The 21230-nt window shown below is 49.2% G+C and overlaps 2 protein-coding genes across 2 annotated transcripts in view; both read right to left on the minus strand.

The window, feature by feature from the left end:
• LOC144099084 (transmembrane protein 135-like) overlaps window positions 1–10615 on the minus strand; it is a 33826-nt gene extending 23211 nt beyond the window's left edge. Inside the window, exon 1 of the mRNA XM_077632170.1 lies at window positions 10109–10615. Coding sequence (XP_077488296.1) covers window positions 10109–10258 — 150 coding nt within the window. The 5' untranslated portion in view covers window positions 10259–10615. The remainder of the gene's footprint in view (window positions 1–10108) is intronic.
• Window positions 10616–11543: 928 nt separating this feature from the next.
• On the minus strand, window positions 11544–21061 carry mRpS28 (mitochondrial ribosomal protein S28). The gene is made up of 2 exons (XM_077632171.1): window positions 20538–21061; window positions 11544–11771 (listed from the first exon to the last, which is right to left on the minus strand). The coding sequence occupies exons 1-2, from the start codon at window positions 20918–20920 to the stop codon at window positions 11612–11614; spliced, it is 543 nt and encodes a 180-aa protein (XP_077488297.1). The 5' UTR covers window positions 20921–21061; the 3' UTR covers window positions 11544–11611.
• Window positions 21062–21230: the final 169 nt, after the last annotated feature.

Genomic DNA, 21230 nt, shown 5'->3' on the forward strand with positions numbered 1-21230 from the left:
CCTCCTCTTCACCGGGCCTTCCTCCTCGGGGTGAAGGGTCCATTTAAACCCCGCCAATGATGAACGCTTTTCCCAGACGAAGACAAGTGCTCATGTCGAAACGTTGGCAAGCACCCTTGGGCTTTCCCCTTTCTTGTTTACTTTGTGAGTGTCAAGAGACCATCTGCCTGCCCTCTCTCTATCGTGGAACCCTTATTTCGCGGTCACCAAATCTTTTGAACTAAAGGGGGCTTGAAGCATAGAGTTCCAGATGGACAGACGCGATAGGGGGAGGCATGGGGGCCAGCTCGAGACCGTTCAGGGGTCGAACGCTGCTCCACCGCATGGGGGTCAACTTCTCACCGCAGTCCCAGAGCGCCGTCGCGGAAAGGAGAAAAAAAAAAGAAAAAGAATTCGCCGCTAGAATATCAAAAAGGCAATTAATGAGCTTACAGCCAGGAGGGAAGACTCTCGTGCGTCACTGCAGACGCATACGAGCGTCCGTGCCGCACAGTCCGCCCTTCCACGCCCACTTCCTTTCGCAACCTCCTATACAGGACAGGGCGAGGAAGACGCTCACCTGATTTCGTTTTTTATATTTATTTTTGCGAATGACTTATTTGCAATCTAGCCAGAAAGCCTTCCTCAATCAGAGGTGCGTCAGCTGTTTTTGTTTGTTTCCATCGAGTTAATATATCAGCCTTTCCCCCCAGTGCCAGGTCTGAGTGATCTACGCCATTTCAAGCGCGATGGACTCGCCCATACAAGAAGACAGCGGGGTAATTACTGGCCCGCAAATATTTCCCTGTTCTTTGCTCATTCCAAGCGCACAAACGATGCCTTGCCGGAAAGGCAAGCCTTCGTGTTACCTTCATGAAACGCCTTCTTGGTGCTTTAGTTCCGGTCTGACTGAGGAGATACCCTCACCTGCTCGAGCGACAGCCTCGTGCAAAACTGAACTAAAGACGACGATGAATTTGCCATCTCCCGAAGGCAACAATGCTGCTGCTTATGCTGAAACTTAGTCCACGCACCGGAAAAAAAAAGCACAGTTCTGCAACGCATGCCGTATCAGGTCGTGCATTAAAGCGACTGAACGCGAACTCTGGCACGAGTTGCGGAGGTGTTTTGCCGAGCTAAAGTTAAAACTTGCTCCTCCCTTGACTGGCTCCCTTCCAAAACCAGTCGTGTATGGCGCGTGCATGCGTCTTAGCATACAATTACGACGTTACGACATTAGCAACCAGCCCTTCGGTCCTTATCGCTGCGCATACATTGACGTCAGCGGCACGATGATGGAGGGCCACGCATAGCTCCCACCAGGTTTATAGGGGACAGGCGGCAATAAGCGACTAGGAGAATGAACAGGTCTTTTCTGTGCTTGGGATCCTTTGTTCTTTCACTCCCTCCTTTACCTTTCCCTTACGGCGCGGTTCAGGTGTCCAGCGATATATGAGACAGATACTGCGCCATTTCCTTTCCCCCCAAAACCAATTATTATTTATTAACCAGCCTGGCGCCCAGTGTGACGTCGGTGCAATTAGGCAATCTCAGAACACGGTTTCAAACTGTTAAAAATAAAAATTTAAATTGGTTTTGAGGAACGGAAACGGCGCAGTATCTGTCTCACATATCGGCGGACACCTCAACCGCGCCGTAAGGAAAGGGATAAAGGAGGGAGTGAGATAAGAAAGGGAGAGAGAGGTGCCGTAGTGGAGGGCTCCGGAATAAGTTCGACCCCCTGGGAATCTTTAACGTGCACTGGCATCGCACAGCACACGTTAATAAAATAAAACCAAATCGCACCGTTTATCTGATGCACAAGGGGCATATAACATATAAGCGAAAAACCTGGAGCTGGGCAGCTCGACAACGCTTACTTCCCCCTTAAAACAAGAGCAGAAGTGATGGACAACGTCATAGCTGTTTGCGGACTTGCACAGTAAGAAATAATTTCAACACACACCCTTCTCTCATGGTACGTAACACTGGCAGTAATAGTGTGAGGTACTGTTCCATAGTACCTGTTATAGCGACGAAACCTCAGTGCCAGTGTGATCCGAAAAAAAGGTGTGCCTTACTAGTTTGGGCACTCTCCAGGTAAACCCCGCAGACGAAGATCAGTATGCCAAGAAGTGCAGGCGAAAAAATGGTGGCGGCAATCTTTTTCATAAGTGGTCACGTGGTTACGCTTGCTTTAATTGTAAAACAGGGGAAAAAATTAGAGGCGACACTTAAGCTCCGCCTTAAGGGTATGATGCGATAGCATATTGGGTTAATTCCTATATATGTGCAGAAGGTCATTCTCTAATCTACACTCATAGATCCCAGGGAGTCCTCATAGCCCTCCTGAAGCAGCGTTTAGGCACTGCCCTGCGATGGCAAGTGCTCCCAGCGGTGGGCCTTGTGCTATTCAGGTTGCTCTTCCCAAGCTGCCAATCATTAACTTAACTGCCACCTGCCATAGTGGGCAGTTTGATCACTACCCGGTGGGCAGGTTGTGATGACGCTGCAAAATCACGTCATCTAATTGTGCCATGTCACCTGCCTCCTAGGTTGCTCTCTGGGCGCCACCTGCCAGAATCATGTTCGCGACTTTTCGCGCACAACGCCGACAACATCGACACCGAATTTTCTGGACACAACGGGGCCTTGGACTCTGTATAGCGTTAAAATACATCAGAATGGTATATATGCCAGCATTCGCCAGCCAGCATTCCCTTTCAGAGATTCCAGGAGCAGAGCTGCGGATAACCCTGCTGCACCACAACGCACTGGCGAGATGATATATAGGAAAACAATCGATTTTCCACAGGATCCCAGGTGAAATTGGTCCCTCACACGCCCTACAGTGCAGGACACGTCTTCAATTCATTACTGTCTGCATGCGCGTGTTTGTGTGAATGCGATCACTGTATCTCTCCCGTCTCTATTGCGCCCAACCTGTCAGCCTCGTTACCCTTTTTATGAACGCCGGCTACAGGTAAGGTATCCAAGAGACAAGCGACAGCTTCCGTGGCCGGGAAATCTTTCATCCTCCGTCATTTAGGTTGTTTTTATTTAAAAATAAACCATTATCACCACCACCATGCAGTATGAATCTTTTTTTTATCTTATTATATATATATAGCCTCACGTAACTTATTATCCAGTGGTAGACCGTTATAGCCTGTGGGACGAGCTGTGGCATTTTATTTTTTATTCTCTCTTCGGAGTACCAAAATACTCTTTGTTCCCGCGCGGTGAAAGCAAAAACAATTTTCAACACCTGGTGATGTACTCCTGACCAAGAATTAACACCTGAAAGCACTGCAAGGTAGATACATAGTGGCGAAAGTGCTTCCAGTAGAGGTATAGGTGCATAGGTTATGCCAAGGAATGCCGGATTATTTGGGTTTATTCCAACTACATACCCCGACATTTAACGGCGCACCCTACCGTGAGCAATGCTAAAAAGAATTATTCCTACATGGTAACACTAAAAATTATATAAAGAAAGGGGCACTATGATTACTTTTTTCGTTGTACACTCCGGCGCAATAAAAAAATTGCGACAGCAACAGACATGTATTTGCATGGGAAGTATATCGACATGCACCACACAGGCTGGTTTCCGCTTCCTGTTTGCTCAATAACGTTGCAGTTTGGGCGTGCAGGTATGACATGAAATGAAAGCTTAAGCGCGCAACCATGCAGACAAGGATGGCGAAGAAAGACAGGTAACACACGAGCGCTAACTTGCAGAAATTTATTATGAAACGCAGAGCGGAATATATAGGCAAGTCATGGCCCAACATAACACATGCACATCAAGTTAGTGCACGTGTATTACCTGTGTTTCTTCACCGTCCTCGTCTGGTTTTGCGCTTAAAGTTCCACGTCATGTTTGACCCGAGGTTTTGCGGCCACGGAGTAATTCGTTGCGGAAGGCGCTTGCTGCACTGCGCGACATTATTCAGAAACAGTTTACCTGTTTCATGCCAGTACCTCGGTTCTCAATGACAAGGGCGTTCAGTCACAGGAGTTGGAGCGGCAACGCAATAAAGGTGTGAGCTTATTCACAGACGTCTCGGAAATCCGTCGGTTATCGGAACGGGGAAGAGCGTTTTTCAGATTTCACAGTACTGCACGTCTTTAGGAACACAGCTTACAGGCCGTCTGGAGTGGTTATGTGACGTCTGATGGGAAAGAATATATGCAAATGCCTGCAGGGATGGCAGCAGTGGATAAAAGTGAATTACCTGAAAGCTTACACGTGTGCAGAGTATAGAACTGAATTGAGTAGTAAGCTTCATTTGACTAAGGTAGTAATAAGTAATTATTCATTACCATCCAGCCAAACGCAGCCATACGGCTACAAAGGAAAGTTAACAGGTTCCTCAGAAAATTTATTAGCTGAAGCAACTCCGTAGCTTCAGCTGCGAAATTTCTGAGGTAGCTGTGTAGGCCCTTGTAGCCACATGACTGCGCTTGAGTGGATGATAACCAGCCTTGGGCAATTTCCCTTGACATCGGACCAAGCCCGGCTTGACTGAGAGAAAAAAAACGCCGTGTATAGTTGAGAATTCCACAGGCATGTGCGCGAAGACTTCGGGACAACTAAAGGATTTTGACGCCTTCTCCTTTGCGTAGATTTTTGCAGCTCTCTGTGTGCGAAAGCAAAAGCAGGTAGCATCGAAGCGAGGATGAATCTGGAGAGAACATATTGTCACATCATCTCGGAGGAGTGTGCAGGATGAGGCTTGATTGATTGATGAGTTGTGACGGGTCAAATCAACGCTATGGGTCACGAGGCAGGCTTGAAGCGCTCTAGACAATTTCGACCCGCTATAGTGTGCTCCCCAGTTCCGATACAATCGCATCTCTTGCAATTCTCCTTCATCGACACGCTGCCGCCACAGGATGCCTCGTAACCGCGAATTCGCGATTAGCAATTGTCGAACGCCTCAGCAACCGGGCCACCGCGGTAGGCGTGCAAGAGGAGGCTTGTGGGAACTGTGCCCACTCGTCGAATACAGTTCGCCCGACGACCGGAGCAGTTCTCACGACCAGCACCGGCGGCGGAGACGCTTCCCGGTGTTCCTCGGATGAGTATGCGATGGGAACTGGTCGGCCCGAGCTGCTTTCGAAACACTCCGCCCGGTCCTCATATACCGCTCACTTCTTGAAAACAAGAAGGCTGAATCTTTTCTTTTGGCGCCGTTCCTTGTGTGCTAAGCTTTCGGTTTCCCCCGGGGGCCTTTTACAGCGACCGCTTCACGGGGAATTTTTTTTTCGGGGTAATCTGCGTCACTGTTGTCGTATATTCGCCTGATGGCTCACCCGACCGCGGCGGATGCGTTTTTATGGAGACAAAACGCTAAGGCGCCCGTGTGCTGTGCGATGTCAGTGCACGTTAAAGACCCCAGGTGGTCAAAATTATTCCGACCTCCTCCACTACGGCAACTCTTTCTTCCTTACTTCTTTTACTCCCTCCTTTATCCCTTCCCTTACGGCGCGGTTCAGGTGTCCAACGATATATGAGACAGATACTGCGCTATTTCCTTCCCCCGAAAACCAATTATTATTATTATTATTATTATTATTATTATTATTATTATTATTATTATTATTATTATTATTATTATATACCCTGAGTGGTTGTGAAATCGGGCGACTCTGACCTATGTGTAGGTTTGAACAGTTAGGCAGGCTTATGGGGTGTGGAGCTGCGGGCCGATTCTGCGCCCTGGTGGATCAACGCCAGGAACTGTTCTTTGCGGCTAACGTTTTGTCTCTTTAAAGCAGCTTTCAGTGGCCTCGTAGCCAGGCAGAAAAGGTGGAGCAGAGGAGTTCAAACGACAACCACCGCCACCATCACCAAAGAAGATGGAGAAGGACGGGGTATTTCGCTTAGCGTGCAGGAAGTAATAATAATAATTGGTTTTTTGGGGAAAGGAAATGGCGCAGTTGGGGAAAGGAAATGGCGCAGTATCTGTCTCATATATCGTTGGACACCTGAACCGCGCCGTAAGGGAAGGGATGAAGGAGGGAGTGAAAGAAGAAAGGAAAGAAAGGGGCGCCGTAGTGGAGGGCTCCGGAATAATTTCGACCACCTGGGGATCTTTAACGTGCACTGACATCGCACAGCACACGGGCGCCTTACCGTTTTTCCTCCATAAAAACGCAGCCGCCGCGGTCGGGTTCGAACCCGGGAACTGCGGATCAGTAGTCGAGTGCTGTAACCACTGAGCCACCGCGGCGTAGTTTTCACTTTTCAGGACGCGCGCTTGTAAGCTACCACGTTTTCATGCATATTGAAGTATGCAGCTATATAGCGGTGCAGGCTGCGATAAGGGGATTAGATATATGCGTAGATATTAATCATGCTTTTTCAATCTTTCTTGGTTTTAAAGGCATGATTCGCCAGTATACGACAGCCACTGTGACCTCAGAGAATTAAAGTCACTAAAATGTGCTCGGAGTTGTCCAGTGCCACATCTGTTGGAGGATATGGACGTTATTCACATGTTTCATATCCGTAAAGCCGTGATACTAATGCTAGGCCTGGCACGTGCTCTTTCTTACAGGTGAGCGAAAGCGCAAGTGTACCGGATGTGACTGCCAAAATCAGGGTCACATGCGCAAGGACTCCAACACATGTGCCCCCGTTATATAACTGCGTGGTTGAATATCGCTACGACCTGCTCCCGAAAGCTTTGCAACGCATTCTCCGCAACCATCTCCAGTTCTCTCTCTCCCTCGAGAGAGGAAAAAAAAAACTCCCACCCGTGGCATGTTGCCGCGCGCGCAAAGCGCACCACCACCACCCGCGAGACGGCCGCGACTGAGTGCACGCTCTACGGGGCACCACAGGTAACCAGGGTGGCTCTTCAGGCACATGAGGGCGGGCATGCGCGACCAAGGTCAACAGCCACTCCACGGGCGCGTCCCGATACACGCGAGGGTCCCTTCCTCCTGGCGCCGCTGCTGTTGCGGATGACCCCGTTTCTGTTTGCTTGGCTCCCTCGGCCGACGCAGAGGTCCGTCCGCGGAAACCCAACAGGAGCCAGCCAAAACACGGGGGATCCCAGCCTCTAATCGCCCCTTCCGAAGCCTCCTCCTCCTCCGTGGTCTTCCCCGGCCAATTTCAAGCGAATAACGGGCACGCGACAGAACCGACGGGCTTCGATAAAGTTGGGCGAATCGCTTGTCGAGGAAACACTTTTTTTTAGTTGTGTTGTCCTTGAGGGAACGCCACACCGGGTTTCACCAAGCCTCATGAACGACAGTCGCGCTCGATAGTAAAGCGCTTAAGTATGAGTCAATGCGGAGTAGCAGTTTGCCTGAGCACACTATGCCAAGGTACAGAAAAGCAGATGCAACAAGAAGTGCTAAGCGCTGGAAGAAGTCAGTTTCAAATTCGTTCTGTCAACCTATGCGTGAAGATGACACGGCATGACAGGCAATTTATAGACTCAGCAGCCGAGTTTTATTAGATTCAAACAATTTGCAGGGTCATCCCTTGCACCTGTATAGTGTTCGGTGAAGCATTGATAGAATACGAAGTTACATAGGTGGGGCTGAACGAAGAAAGAGATGAAGATGATAAACAAGTTGGCGAACAGAGCCTCGATTACTGCCTTCTTTGGAAGCCCTGGCTCCAGTGCATGTATGTACGTACGTACACATCCTTATATACGTTGAGAATTATTTTCTCGTGCATATTAACATCCATCCCACTGTTCTGCTTACTGGCCTCACAAATGCAAAACCTTTATGACGCCTTTGGGATATGGCAACAGCAGAGCCAGTTTTGCGCATGCGAATCTCTCTCCACTTTCTTGCCACAATTTTTTAATCCCGTTATACAGGAGGTATACGTATATCAGGGAGGTATACCTGATAACAGCGTGAAATTTTCCTTCGTTGCTATACAGTGCCTTTTCAATAGATGGCCCTGCATCGACAACGCTTCCTTTTAACGCGACAGCGTTAAGGAGCTCGTGTCGCAGAAAAGCCGGTGTCGTCGGCGGCGTTGGCCGTGAGCGAAAAAAAGGCGCATCTCGGCGGACACCTGAACCGCGCCGTAAGGGAAGGGATTTTCCTTGCCTTACGGCGCGGTACGGGTGTCCAGCGAGAATTGTGACAGGCGTCATTTTCTTTCCTTAAAACCAATTTTCATTTCATTGTCCTTCCATTACGGCCCGGTTCGGGTGTCCACCGAGATATGTGAGACAGGCGTCCTTTCCTTAAATTGTCCAACGGGCCACGCGTCGCGCAGAACGGGCGATAGCGTTCCGTGCACCCCTTGGCAACGCTGCAACACGCTGTCGCGTTCCACTCTTAAATGTGAAGCTTAAGCGTCCTCCATTTTTTTCCTTCTTTTTTTATATGCTGCACCACAGCGCGTTCCAGATGAAAGTGGTCTTACAGTTTTTCGGGTGGGTTTGCTGATTTGCGGCCTCTTGTGTTTCCATGGCAAAAATTGAAAATTTCGCAATTAAACACACTGTGGCCGTACAGCTAGATAGGCTGCTCTACCTCTACAACTATGCACTTCACGTGGCAGATCATATAGCGAACAGCTTCCACCAAGCCTTCAGGGTGGAGGTGGCGATAAGCGGATTAGACATATGCCCGCAGACTTTTCCTGTGCTTTCAGTACTCCTGGTACTCTTAAATACGGCGGCCACTGCGATGTCTGTGCAAGCCATCTAATCACGCAACTAAGATGAGAGTAGTATTTTTGCTGTTGATGAAATCGTACAAGAAAGATCTTTTCCTGCTTACCCGATAGCTAAAATTGCAGACAAGTTCCTTAAGTTTTCTATGTGACAATTGAGGCCAAGCTCGGACATTTGTACGTATAGCGCATGAATATTGGCGCGTTCGTCTACTGCAGCGTTCCCGTGAGTCAGAAGAGATTCTATTTTATTGTCGCCAAAACATTGGAGATTCGGAAGTTTACCTTCCACTGCAAAGGCGGGAAAAAAGTGAAAGGAAGGCGTATTGTAGGAAATTAGCCGAAAAATTGCAAACAACACTGCTCCTATGCAAAGGCAAGGTGTTAACGACAGACACCTCGCATAGAAGACGTCGTCGGTCTAGCATCGTGCGCACATACGTTTCACGGGGGCGGCGCACACTGAACATTCACCCGATTGAGTGTATGTTTCACGGTGCTATCAAACATGACCCCGGTGTAGGAATAATTCTTGCACCGTGGGCATGACCGTACATAACCAGCAACGACCACTAAATGATTAACATAGTCCTCGCCGTCTGCGTTTCATTAAAAGCACCGATCAAAAAGTAGGAGACTACGAAATAGTGCAGTGTCGTCTGAACTATTAGCAAGGAGATCGTTATAATAATCATTGTTTATTTTGGGGGGGGAAAGGAAATGGCGCAGTATCTGTCTCATACATCGTTGGACACCTGAACCGCGCCGTAAGGGAAGTGATAAAGGAGGGAGTGAAAGAAGAAAGGAAGAATAGGTGCCGTAGTGGAGGGCTCCGGAATAATTTCGACCACCTGGGGATCTTTAACGTGCACTGACATCGCACAGCACACGGGCGCCTTAGCGTTTTGCCTCCATAAAAACGCAGCCGCCGCGGTCGGGTTCGAACCCGGAGATCATTATGGCAACTCCCTATTTGCAAACAACAGGCCAAATAAAGGGCCAGACCTCACAGGCAAAAATGCTCTTTTGTCACTGCACATCGCTCTCGTCCTATGCATGCACGGTATCTACCATTCGCCCGATTTTCAGCCGGTAGGCCGGTGCCACTGCCTCCTAATGATCAGAGTATCCTGCCGCACCTGACACACCATGTTACCAGCGCCGACAGTTCGCCTGCCATGCAGGTCACTTGTAACAACGTCAACAGGGAGGGGTGTCACATTCAGAAGGGCTAGATCAGCCAACATCCAGATCAGCTGTTACTTGATACCACGTCCTTCAGCAGTTCCAGCACCGATCGGAAAAGCCTCAACCCATAGCGCAAAACTCAAGAAGTGGAATACCGAAGCAAGGAAGAAGCGCGCAGTGTTGCGCACCAATTCACCCCCCCCCCCCTCCCTCTCTCTAAAACAACAACAACAACAACAAAGGAAGCAGCGAAGAATCGCGCGGACGCTCGCTCACCAGGTAGAGAACTCCGTAAAGCCTGAGCGCCCTGGTGAACGTGTTGTACCAGACGTCGATCCAGGCCTGGCTGCAGTGCGGCGTCCAAGTGTGCCCGATCTCGTAGCAGTTGTACGGCACCCTCGCGCACCAGAACTTGCTCAGCGACATCTTCGTATTTCGCGGCTCTCAGTCGCCGCTCAGCGAGCCAGCTGCCGACGCCGCTGACGCGCCTCGCTCGGTCAGTCAGTCAGCAAGAGCAGCGCACACGCGAGAACGCCCGACTCTTCTTCCCTCACCTTCCTTCTCGCCAACGCAGCCACGCCACGGGTGAGGCCTCCTTCCGTGCCAGTCGGAGCAGGGGAGAAGGCGAACGGCACCCACCCTCACGACACCACGAACGTAGTAGAAGACGCCGCGGGGGCCAGGGGAAGACCAGAGCTGCTGCGGCGCCGGCCAATGCTTTGGTTTCGCGGGATTTGCCGGTTCGCCAAGCTTGTGGCCGAAGGAAGCCTGACGCGGTTGTGTGGGTGATGCACAGACGTTCGAAACTTACCGTAGATGTTCTTATCTTCCTCGTCTTCTGCTTATGGTTATTGGCGTAGGGAACCCTCATGGAAGAGGGGGAGGGGGGTGCCGAGAGGGTAAGAGAAAACACTTCGAATCGCGAGCCGACAACTTTCCGTCAGCCAACGTGCGCCAGAAGCTTCCGCCAAGCATCGATAAGCGCCGCCGCACATTTCCTTGGGTTGTACCGTGATGACGGCTGCTGCCGATCAACGAACGAAAGAGAGAGGGTTGAGAAACACCGACGCACAACAAAACAGCAAGGGCGAGTTGCATCGAAAGTAAAAACGAGGGTAGGGTGGGCGTCACCAATACGTGTGGGTGACAACGCAACAGCAAAAAAAAAAAAAAAACCGTGCACAGGTTTGTCGTTCATTTCAATTCGAGCCCTCGACGCTGCTCCTACGATCCATGCCAGGGCAAGCGAGATAACGAACCCCCCTCCTCGCCGTAATGGCCTAGAAGAACAGCCAGAAAGGCGAGCAGAGATGCTTTATCCGTACGGCGTCCAGCTCGAGCTGGCAGCCGGGTCATGACGGAAACGAATTTGCGCTGCCTTGGACTTACGCGGCCCGTGTTGGAGGGAAAGGGCAAAAATGTAGAAGAGAGGAGGTGCGTGCTGAGGCGCGCAAGACCAGGAAGTGCGCTGATGAAAACGGAAAGCACCTTCCTTACGTAACTCGGCGCGCTCCGCTCCAGCGAGCGGGCAGGCTGCCTCGTTGCTAAAAACGGTCACCCGGCCGGCACTAGCAAGTGGCGGCCTGCGTGTCCTCTGGCCGCAAACCATCACTTAAAAATCCAAGTCGAAGTAATCAGCCTGGTCCTTTTTTTCATCCGCGAGCAGTGTGACGACGTGGTGATGTTGATCAGGAAAGGTCAACGCAAGCTGTACAAACTAGTTTATTTATGAACAACTAACTAGGGGGGGGGGGGGGTACAAGACAGCAGGAACAACGGCTATGACTTCGCATTTGGCTTGTTCGCTTCCGTCCGGTACAGTCCAAGGAGAGTAGCGTCGGCCTCCAGGAGTGTGAGGTCCTTTTCGGCGCCCAGGAAGCGTGAAGACATCTCCATGTCGTTGAGTCGGAGCCGTACCCTCGCCCCCCGGATGTATTCCCTGCGCAAAACGGCACACCAATTGTACGAGTTGTGCAGGGCACAGGTGTGGGCCAGATGGGAAGTCACGATTAAAATCTGAGCCGCGGCGATACAGGTCCGGAAAGGGAACAGAGCGATGCGATAGTAGGAACTAAGGCACTCACTGAAGCTCTGTAGCGCTGTCTTCATTTCATTTTGTTTTCCGATGCAGAAGTGCATTCTTGGACTACATCTCGCACTTTCCGCGTAAGCGTCCGGATTCTAAGCCCCGCCCATTTGTCCGGGCCTGCTATAGGGTGCCTCGATGCCAGTGTCGCTTTTAAATTTCTGATCTGAAATAAGGCTTAGACGCGACGCAGCAGTATTGAATGAATGAATGAATGAATGAATGAATGAATGAATGAATGAATGAATGAATGAATGAATGAATGAATGAATGAAAAGCTTTATTGCTAAGGAGGATTCTCGCGGCGTAAGAGGGTTCCTCAGTCCAGGGCCTCAGTGGCCTTTGCAGTCTTGCGAGCCCTGTCGATCAGCTTGAGCTGTTCCTCAGGCTTCGAGCAGGACAGCGCAGCCTCCCACTGATCCGGTGTTGGTGTTGTCTATTGGCTCTGCTTGCGTTTTCTGCCAGGCCTATGTAACGTGATAAAGCGTTGAGTGTTCCCCGCATAGCGGGCATTTGTTGTCATATGTTGAAGGATTGAAGTTTCACGCCTCGAAGATGCGAAAATGCTGCTTGCGGGAAAGACACGTTGAGTTGCCAAGTTGAGCCCCTGGTCCAGAATGGCACGCCCACTGCTGTAGCTCAGCAGTTAGCGCGAGCTCCGTAGTAAAGATGACTGGGTAAAGACCACAGAGGGGTAGATTTCTGTGTTGGAATGTGCCGCTTGTCACTGTAACCGCGGCTCAATGCCTATGCCTGCCTTGTACCTGGGAGCATGATGTGTTTGTATAGATTCTGAGACTTGTATTTAATGCGACAGCGTTTATAGGTTGTAGTCTCACAAAACAATTTCTGTCATTCCCATTAGTCGAGAGAGGCCATTTGACCTTGTGACGTCATCGCAACCTGCACATCATCATCAGCCTGACTACGCCCAATGCAGGGCAAAGGCCTCTCCCTTGTCTTTCCAATTTACCTTGTCCTGCGCAGTTAAAGAATGATTGGCGGAGAGAGGTAACGTGACGTTGCGACGTCATCACAACCTGGCCACCAATGCACGTGACAACCTGTCAACCGGGTTGTGAGCTAGCTGCACACTGTGTCACGTGGCAACCAAATTAATTGAACTTGTTTATTTATTCGAATACCCACAGCGCTACAAATAGCATTACAGTGGGGGGTGCCACAGACTGCATATGAAAGCAGACAACGCATCGCGACAAATCACTACAGGCCTCGAACAAGGGATTTACAAAAAAAAAAACGAATATTAAATCATTTGACACAACTGACGCTACCTCTTCAGAGAGCCTATTCCAATCTTTTACAGACCTTGTGGAAAAAGAGAGTACTTGTACATGTCAGCTGTACAGGCAATTTCCTTTACTGTTATGGGTAAACACGCCATAGCGAAACATAGTGGTGCCATCTGTGGTGCCGTAGCCACCTGCCGGCACAGTGGCGCATCGCTTAACCGCTCCACCACTGCGCCAGTAGTAGTGTGAGGACTCCCCGCGATTTATGAATGCGATTGAGAGGGTCGTGACGTCATCAACACCACTGGCTCAATCATACGGCACCGCCAAATATGAAAATCTGAGAACCCCCGATATTTGGATGTTGGCCTACCCCTCAAGAACTCCAAGGACCCCTAAAAAATTTCGCAATCGGCGCATCCAAGAAAAAGAATTAGCGGGGATTAGTGGGTGGATTATTCGGTCGGATTAGTATAATCTCACGCGATAATCCAATGGAAGGCACTCGAACATTTTAGAGGGTGATGGCACATGCATATCATATAAGGGCAATGGAACCGGTTTCAACCGTAGTTTTTGCCGGAAAATGGCAAGATGCACATTAGACATGGTCATTGTACACACCATATATATCTGGCAACCCAAATGCTATCGCATGTTCTTCTTTAAACAAATGGTTACCCCCCCCCCCTTTTTTTTTGGTAAATTTTCTTTGCATCTGGATTTGGCCGCAGCCATAGTCGCCGCTTCAGCACAGGTGGCTTCGGCGTGCGTCTGCTTTTTCTGTCTCTTGATTGTATCAACCTTCTTTCTGCACGAGTCCGTGATATAGGCCGCTTTGGTGCCAGTCTGCAGATTCTTTTCTCTCTCCGCGCGCGCTCGCACACGCGCACTATTTCTCTATTTCTCACTCGGTTGCTGAGCTGGAGGTTGCTGCAGGCGAAACGCAAAAAAAACCCCGGGGCCCTCCACTACGTCCTCATTCTTTCTTGTTTAGCTCCTTCCTTCATCCCTCCGAGAAGTGGGACAGTTGCTGTGCCCTGGAAATTTTCACTGGCTTTGGTTCGTTGGTCACATTTCTTATTAAATAGTTTGTGTATATTACCTCTCCCCCTATCCTCTCTTCCTGTCCCCTCACCTCTTTAATTTCATTTCTCCATTCTGCCTGCTATCCTTTACTTCCGCTGCCCCAGCTCAGGTGCTTCAGTATCGATGGCAGATGCCGGGGCTAGCAATAATCTTTTCCTTCCTTTTTATTATTATTTTAATAAACCACTATATACTACTACTACTACTACTACTACTACTACTACTCTTAGTTGGCAACGCAACTGCTTAGTAATCGACTGTTATAACAGGTGCCTAATATGTAAAGCTGAAATTTGGGCGAGTTGGTAAGCATTCATGGTGGGTGAACAGCGCAACAAAGGCGGTACAAAGGCAAGACAAGCGCTCAGCGCTGTTCCCTTACAAAAATTTCTTTAGACAGTCTATATAGACTGTCTATTGATTTATGTCTATGAAGTCTATAGACTCGCTATAGACATACCCTAGAGAACAGTCTATAGACAATACAAATTCTATACAAAATTTATAGACAATCTATATATTTATGGCCATACACTTTTAGTAGAATTTTGTCTATAGACAGTCTATGGACTATGAGTAGACAAAAAGAAATATATATAGGAGGGCAATACAGTCTATAAGAAGTCTATAGACTGTCTATAGACCATTTTTGTAAGGGTTCACCCACCATGAATGCCTAATATGTTCCAAGCAAGTGTTACGTCATTACCCTTATTCTCAGAAGTGTCGCGTTATTAACGCGAAAGATGATGCCCCGCACCTACCTCCTCATAATTTTCTGACCTCATAAAATGCGGCAGGTTTTAGTGTTCGACGCGTCGAGCGGGACGCGCGATCGTAAGACAATAATGCCAAGCGCTTCGAAAAGCCTCTCGAACGCCCTGCGCGCGTCTGAATAGGGATCATTAGTAGTTATGAGCAAAGACGCGGTAGCACTACGTCTTGCGGTACTGTGCCTCCGAAGGAAGCCGTCAAAGGTGCAATAAAAATGGCCAGAGATAAAAAAAAGATTATCTCACTGAGATTCGCGACTTACGCGGTATGTGCAAGCGTAGGCAATTATTCTTTTTTTTTTCGCATCCAGCCTAGCGCAAGATGCCTCCACACTGCATTAGTATGCTGTACAGAGGAGCGAAGACCTGCTCAGCTTTTCTTACATTTACACTTCGCCTCCTTTTTGCTTCATTTCTTGCGCGCAGGTGTGATAATCGCGGCATTCAACCGCCACTGGGCTTCGATAAATTTTGTTTCGGTTCCTAGTACCGCATTGCTGCTGCCTCCTTTCTTCTGTCCTGTGTAGCTCAAGTTATAAGCTGTTAATCGGTTCTCAAACGATAAAGTCGCAAAACGGTTCCAGAATTGGAGGTGTCTGCAATCGAACACAAACTGCGTGTTTGAGAGAATGCCTTCACAGTGTAGGTCGCCAATTGGGGAACTGTGATCAAAACAACCACAATTAGGCGTAATTATTCGCCCTGCTGTAACGTCCACGCGGTAGCCAGGTTTCGGGCAGCACTAAACTCGGCTCTAGAACCCTGCGCGGACGAATGATCTAGCAGCCCCGTATAGGACTGTACACCCTCTTGTATAGCTCTTTCAGCGTCTTTTCCCAAGGTTCTATTTTTCCTCCCACACCTTCCTCGGCAGAGTATCAAGGGTATAAGCTGTCCCCCAAGACCTACTGAACTAGAGACCTGCACATTTGGCACTGCTCCAGCGCGCACATTCTAGTTCATGCCTTTTGCCGCTAGGGAATGGCAGCTACGGGCGGCGTGGCGCTACAATTAACCCGTTGAACAAGATGGCGTCGGTTATTTTACTCAAAGGATGTAATAGTTCTGTCATTTGTCTACGTTTTGAGTGTTTATCACTTATCTATTGTCTTAGCAAAGATGCCGAAAAAGTCCCACGCATGCACGCGCGCAAACAGAATATTCACCGCTAGAATTTAAAGAAACGTCATATTTGCATCGTTCATTACTAGGTTTCAAAATAATAAGACGGGACAAATGCACAGGGAGGCAGTGAGAGGAGAAAAATCATTTGTCGCAAGCAGACGATGATGATGATCATGACCTACGAACAGGTCAACCGAGCGCCCTCAACGGCCAAAAAGTTAACGAAAGTTGGCGCACGCAGTCTCATAGGACCCCGCCAAACGTGCAGGTCAGTAGTTCCGTAGGTCTTGCTGTCCCCTAACGCACTCTCTTTTATAAAAAAGGGTGTTCGCTAGAGGACAGATTATTCCCTTTTTACTCCTTTCTGTTTAGAGTGTAGGAAATGATTCACGCGCCGCAAAAAAGTTTGTCTTCCGCGGGCCAGTAGCTGACGAAGGGAGAGGAGAAAGGAGGGGTTCAAAGAAAAAGAATACAAAAGCAAAGGAAAAACAAACAAACAGAACTTCCGACGAAGGCCGCTAATGAACGAAAACTTTTTTTCCCTGTTTCCTCTCGTACCCAATGTTTCTAGCCCACGTCATGAAAAGCTGTGTGAAAAGCTATAGCTGTGGCCTGGACTACGGGACATCCAGGGGGTATTTGCTGTTATATATTATCAAAGGGCAACTAACGGGGAATCACTGAGGCTCGCCCGGAACAATGGCTGGACTCCTTACAGCTGCAGTGCTGCCGCGTGTTTGAGGCCCATTAAAATTCGTCACGAGAAGTGGTCACGAGGAGACCAAGTTCGTGCCATTACCGAATCCCAGACCCCGCATAGCAAAGTGAGGCTTAGAATAAAGTTTCAGGGGACTCTGAAAGCCGTTCTCAATAAAGCTGCGGTATGCCTGTGATGTTAAAGGACGCCGCGGCACGAATACCCTCCATCAGGATTTTTTTGTTTATGGATTTTAACATCCTAAAGCGACCCGGGCTATTTTTTGAACGCGTTTCTTAGAAGCTAGGTTATCTGAAAATATATATAATCATAATTGCTCTTTTGGGGAAAGGAAATGGCGCAGTATGTCTCATATATTGTTGGACACCTGAACCACGCCGTAAGGAAAGAGATAAAGGAGGGAGTGAAGGAAAGGAAGAGGTGCCGAATGAAAATTGGTTTTTGGGGAAAGGAAATGGCGCAGTAAATGTCTCACATATCGGCGGATACCCGAACCGCGCCGTAAGGGAAGGGATAAAGGAGGGAGTGAAAGAAGAAATGAAGAGAGAGGTGCCGTAGTGGAGGGCTGCGGAATGATTTCGACCACCTGGGCATCTTTAACGTGCACTAACATCGCACAGCACACAGGCGCCTTAGCGTTTCGCCTCAATCGAAACGCTGTCGCCGCGGTCGGGATCGCACCCGGATACACCGGATCAGTAGCCGAGCGCTGTGACCACTGCGCCACCGCAGCGAGACCGCGGGGGTTATCTGTAGTCAAAATTTGAATTCCAGCGTTTTAGCGCACCAGACCGCGGCGGCTGCGTTTTTATGGAGGCAAAACGCTAAAGCGCCCGTGTGCTGTGCGATGTCAGTGCACGTTAAAGATCCCCAGGTGGTCGAAATTATTCCGGAGCCCTCCACTACGGCACCTCTTTCTTCCTTTCTTCTTTCACTCCCCCCTTTATCCCTTCCCTTAGGGCGCGGTTCAGGTGTCCAATGATATATGAGACAGATACTGCGCCATTTCCTTTCCCCCCAAAAACCAATTATTAATTATTATTATTATTACTATTATTAGCGCCTTTCACTCTTGTCACTTTTTGTACACTGAAAGGTCGGCACTCCTCCTCCGGCCCCAGTCACTGTTCCCCACCACCCGCGGCCATGGTAGCTGCGTGACATCTAAAAGAATCTAACTAATAGCCGTCTTTTAACCAACATACGCAGGCCCCTGAAACAAAGGAGGGCTCGAGTATGAAAAAGTCGCTGGAAAGGGAAAAATTGAAAATTGGTTTTTAGGGAAAGGATGATGATGATTTTGGATTTTTATGGCGCAACGGCATCTGTGGCCAAAGAGCGCCATGACACAAGGTATTTTCGACTTCTCAAGGTGTGGTCGAAGACCCATAATCCCGAACATTTCACCCTAAATAAGCCGAGCACCTGACCAGGGGAAACCTTGTACCCATTGTATCACCGATGGGTACCCGGCTGCACTGGGGATCGAACCCTGCACCTCCCCCATGCGAGGCGGATGCTCACATATCGGCGGACACCTGAACCGCGCCGTAAGGGAAGGGATAAAGGAGGGAGTGAAATAAGAAAAGAAGTAAGAGGTGCCGCAGTGGAGGGCTCTGGAATAATTCGACCACCTGGGGACCTTTAACGTGCACTAACATCATTAGGACGCTAGGCTACTGACCCTGAGTTACCGGGTTCGAATCCGACCGCGGCGGCTGGTTTCGATGCAGGTGAAACGCTAAGGCGCCCGTGTGCGGTGCGATGTCACCGGAAAGGACTCGCAACTTTTTCGCGCGATTGTGGGTCCTCTGCTGCGTGTAGAGGTGTATTATTTGGTTCAGGTGTTCATGACAACACAATGCAGTGATTGAGGAAGTTTGTGTGCTCTCAGTGTTTCAGGGCCCCTTTAACAACGCCAACTCGGCGGAACAAGTGATGCTGAGGCGGCAAGGCTTTCGGCACAGGGTGTCATTCTGGTGCTTTATACCATTATCGAAGCGGTAGAGACAGGTCTCTCAACTTTAGATTCAGCACATCCGTGCAGTTCAATCCATGCCACTGTGCAGCAGAGGTCGCTGCATCAACGTTGCTCTTGTTAAAAGGCGAAGTTCACTGGCAGTCACAACAGCCTACATCATCACACACAACCAGTGTTCACGGAGTGAAAAACAGGAAAACAGCAGGGGACCTTTAAGCTCCGCCTTAAGAGTATGACGCGATAGCTTTAATGGGTAAATGCCCACATATGTAGATAGATCACTGGGGGTTGTCATACCACTCCTGGCGCCGTGGTGCAGCGGTTAAGCGATGCGCGCCACTGCTCTGGCAGGTGGCAGTTTCAAACGCAGACGTATAGTCAGGTGCCATGAGATAGACACTTTGTGCATTGCGTGCAGAGAGGAGGAAGAAACTGCTGAGCACTTGATACTTTTCTGTAAAGGGCTTCACCCTACAGTGGAAAGCAGCGGGGCTGACTTACCCAAGGCATTGGGGTTTAGGGATAGTGAAGGGAAAGTGGATTTTAAGAGGTTAGAAGTAACCAAGCGAAGGTTATCTGATTGGTGGCTAAAAGCAAGACAGGAGTAAAATTTCACAAGACATGGCTAGGTGGCTTGAGCCACCGCCCGATGCAAAGGGTTCAGCCGTATCCATCCATCCTCCATCCATCCAACCGGTAGAGAATTTTCTTGTTTTTAGTGGACTTTTTACTGTTTTATTTTATGGACGGGACGCCGACGCGGTGCCCACCCGACACAAAGGGGATAGTCAATAAATCATCACAGGTGGGGCGAGTGAGACCTAGGTTGCTATTCCTTATAAGCAATCTCTAGACATAATTTATCTGCCACGGCTTCGTGACGTGAAAGGTCACGTGACCTAGATGGCTGGTGTTCGCCTGCTTCTAGGGATTTTTCATTCCTGCGGCTGCCAACTATAACTCAATAACAAAGTGGCCAAGGCCACTCAAAGGAGGTCATCGCGGCTAATCCGTGCTTAATCCCCTGTCACGCTGGCATGATGGGATTAACAACGGATTAGCTGAGAGGTCATGAAAATAAGTTGCCATTTGCTGGACGGCCTCCTTGAAGGGCATTTGCCGCTTCGCTGTACCTCAGCCCAGCGACTCCAACGCTTTCTTACGATGCCCTTGAAATGCAGATACTACTTCCATTATAAAACGCGTGTAAATGCCGACATACGCGGAAAAGACAGTGTGGATATTCGCTAGGGCTCTACTAGCCTGACACCACCCGACATGCAGACCGGACGAAGGCAAATGCTACGCAAGTGTAATCATTTCGGTTTAAAGTATCTGTAACAATGGTTTACACGTTTCAATGTCTTTTCACATGCGTCTGGCATGGAGGCCAAGTAGAAACTGCACATACAACTATATTTATTTGTTGTTCTTGTGTGCCAAATGACTTTAGTGGCAACATTCCTAGCCTTTGCGAGTGGAACAATGCAATCCGCGTCGCTGCCTTTCATGACTCCTTGAGCTACCTACCAAACTACAGACGCTGTCATGTCCGTGCATCTAGCAAACACGAAGATATGAACCTAGATTGAAAAAAAAAGTAATGAATGCAGTTTGCGTTCGCAACTAACAAGACCTTGATTTTGCAGTGCTGCGTTCGGAGAAAGAACTGCAGCTTACCCCGAGTTCCTCGCTGGTCTTCGGCACACACAGTGAAACTTGCCGCCAAAGTCAATGTACAGGTCGTCTTCTACTATGTGAAATATCCTGCCAATCACGATTCTGCCTTCGGGATCCCCGAGGTCGATCCACTTGGAGTTTCTGAGAAGAGTTGAAAAGCGTTGAGGCGGCTCTGCCGCGTCCTTGCGAGACGCTAAACCTTGGAACTTCAAGAACGCTTCCGCGAAGCCACCCTTTTTCTTTCCCGTGGCGTCTTCAGAACCTTCTGTCTTCACGTCAGCAGACTTCTCACCGCCTGCGGTGCTTTCATAACGGCGGCTGCACGAAACTGCAGGCACTCGTCCCGCGCGCAGCACACACCTGAGAGCAGCCATGTGGGCCATGTGTTCCTAGAATTTGATTTTGCCCCTCAAAACTCCTGATGACGCCCTGGTTGCACGTATATCGAAGGCGTCAGCTAACTGCACGTCACCGAAACAAAAGGCAATTTCAAAGAAAACAGCAAATTCGTAACGGCAAATGCGACGCTCAGCAGCGCAGGAGAGCCGCCATGCTTCTTACGAGACCGGCTAAAGGATTCGGATTGTACCTGTGACGACTTCTCAGCGGCTTTATTTGACAAAAAAAAAAAGGGTACCAAAATGTGAAATTTTAAAACAATAAAACTGAGCGAAAAATTTTTGCTAATGTTTT

The sequence above is a fragment of the Amblyomma americanum genome, chromosome 7, assembly GCF_052857255.1.
Source record: "Amblyomma americanum isolate KBUSLIRL-KWMA chromosome 7, ASM5285725v1, whole genome shotgun sequence".
Classification (NCBI taxonomy): domain Eukaryota; kingdom Metazoa; phylum Arthropoda; class Arachnida; order Ixodida; family Ixodidae; genus Amblyomma; species Amblyomma americanum.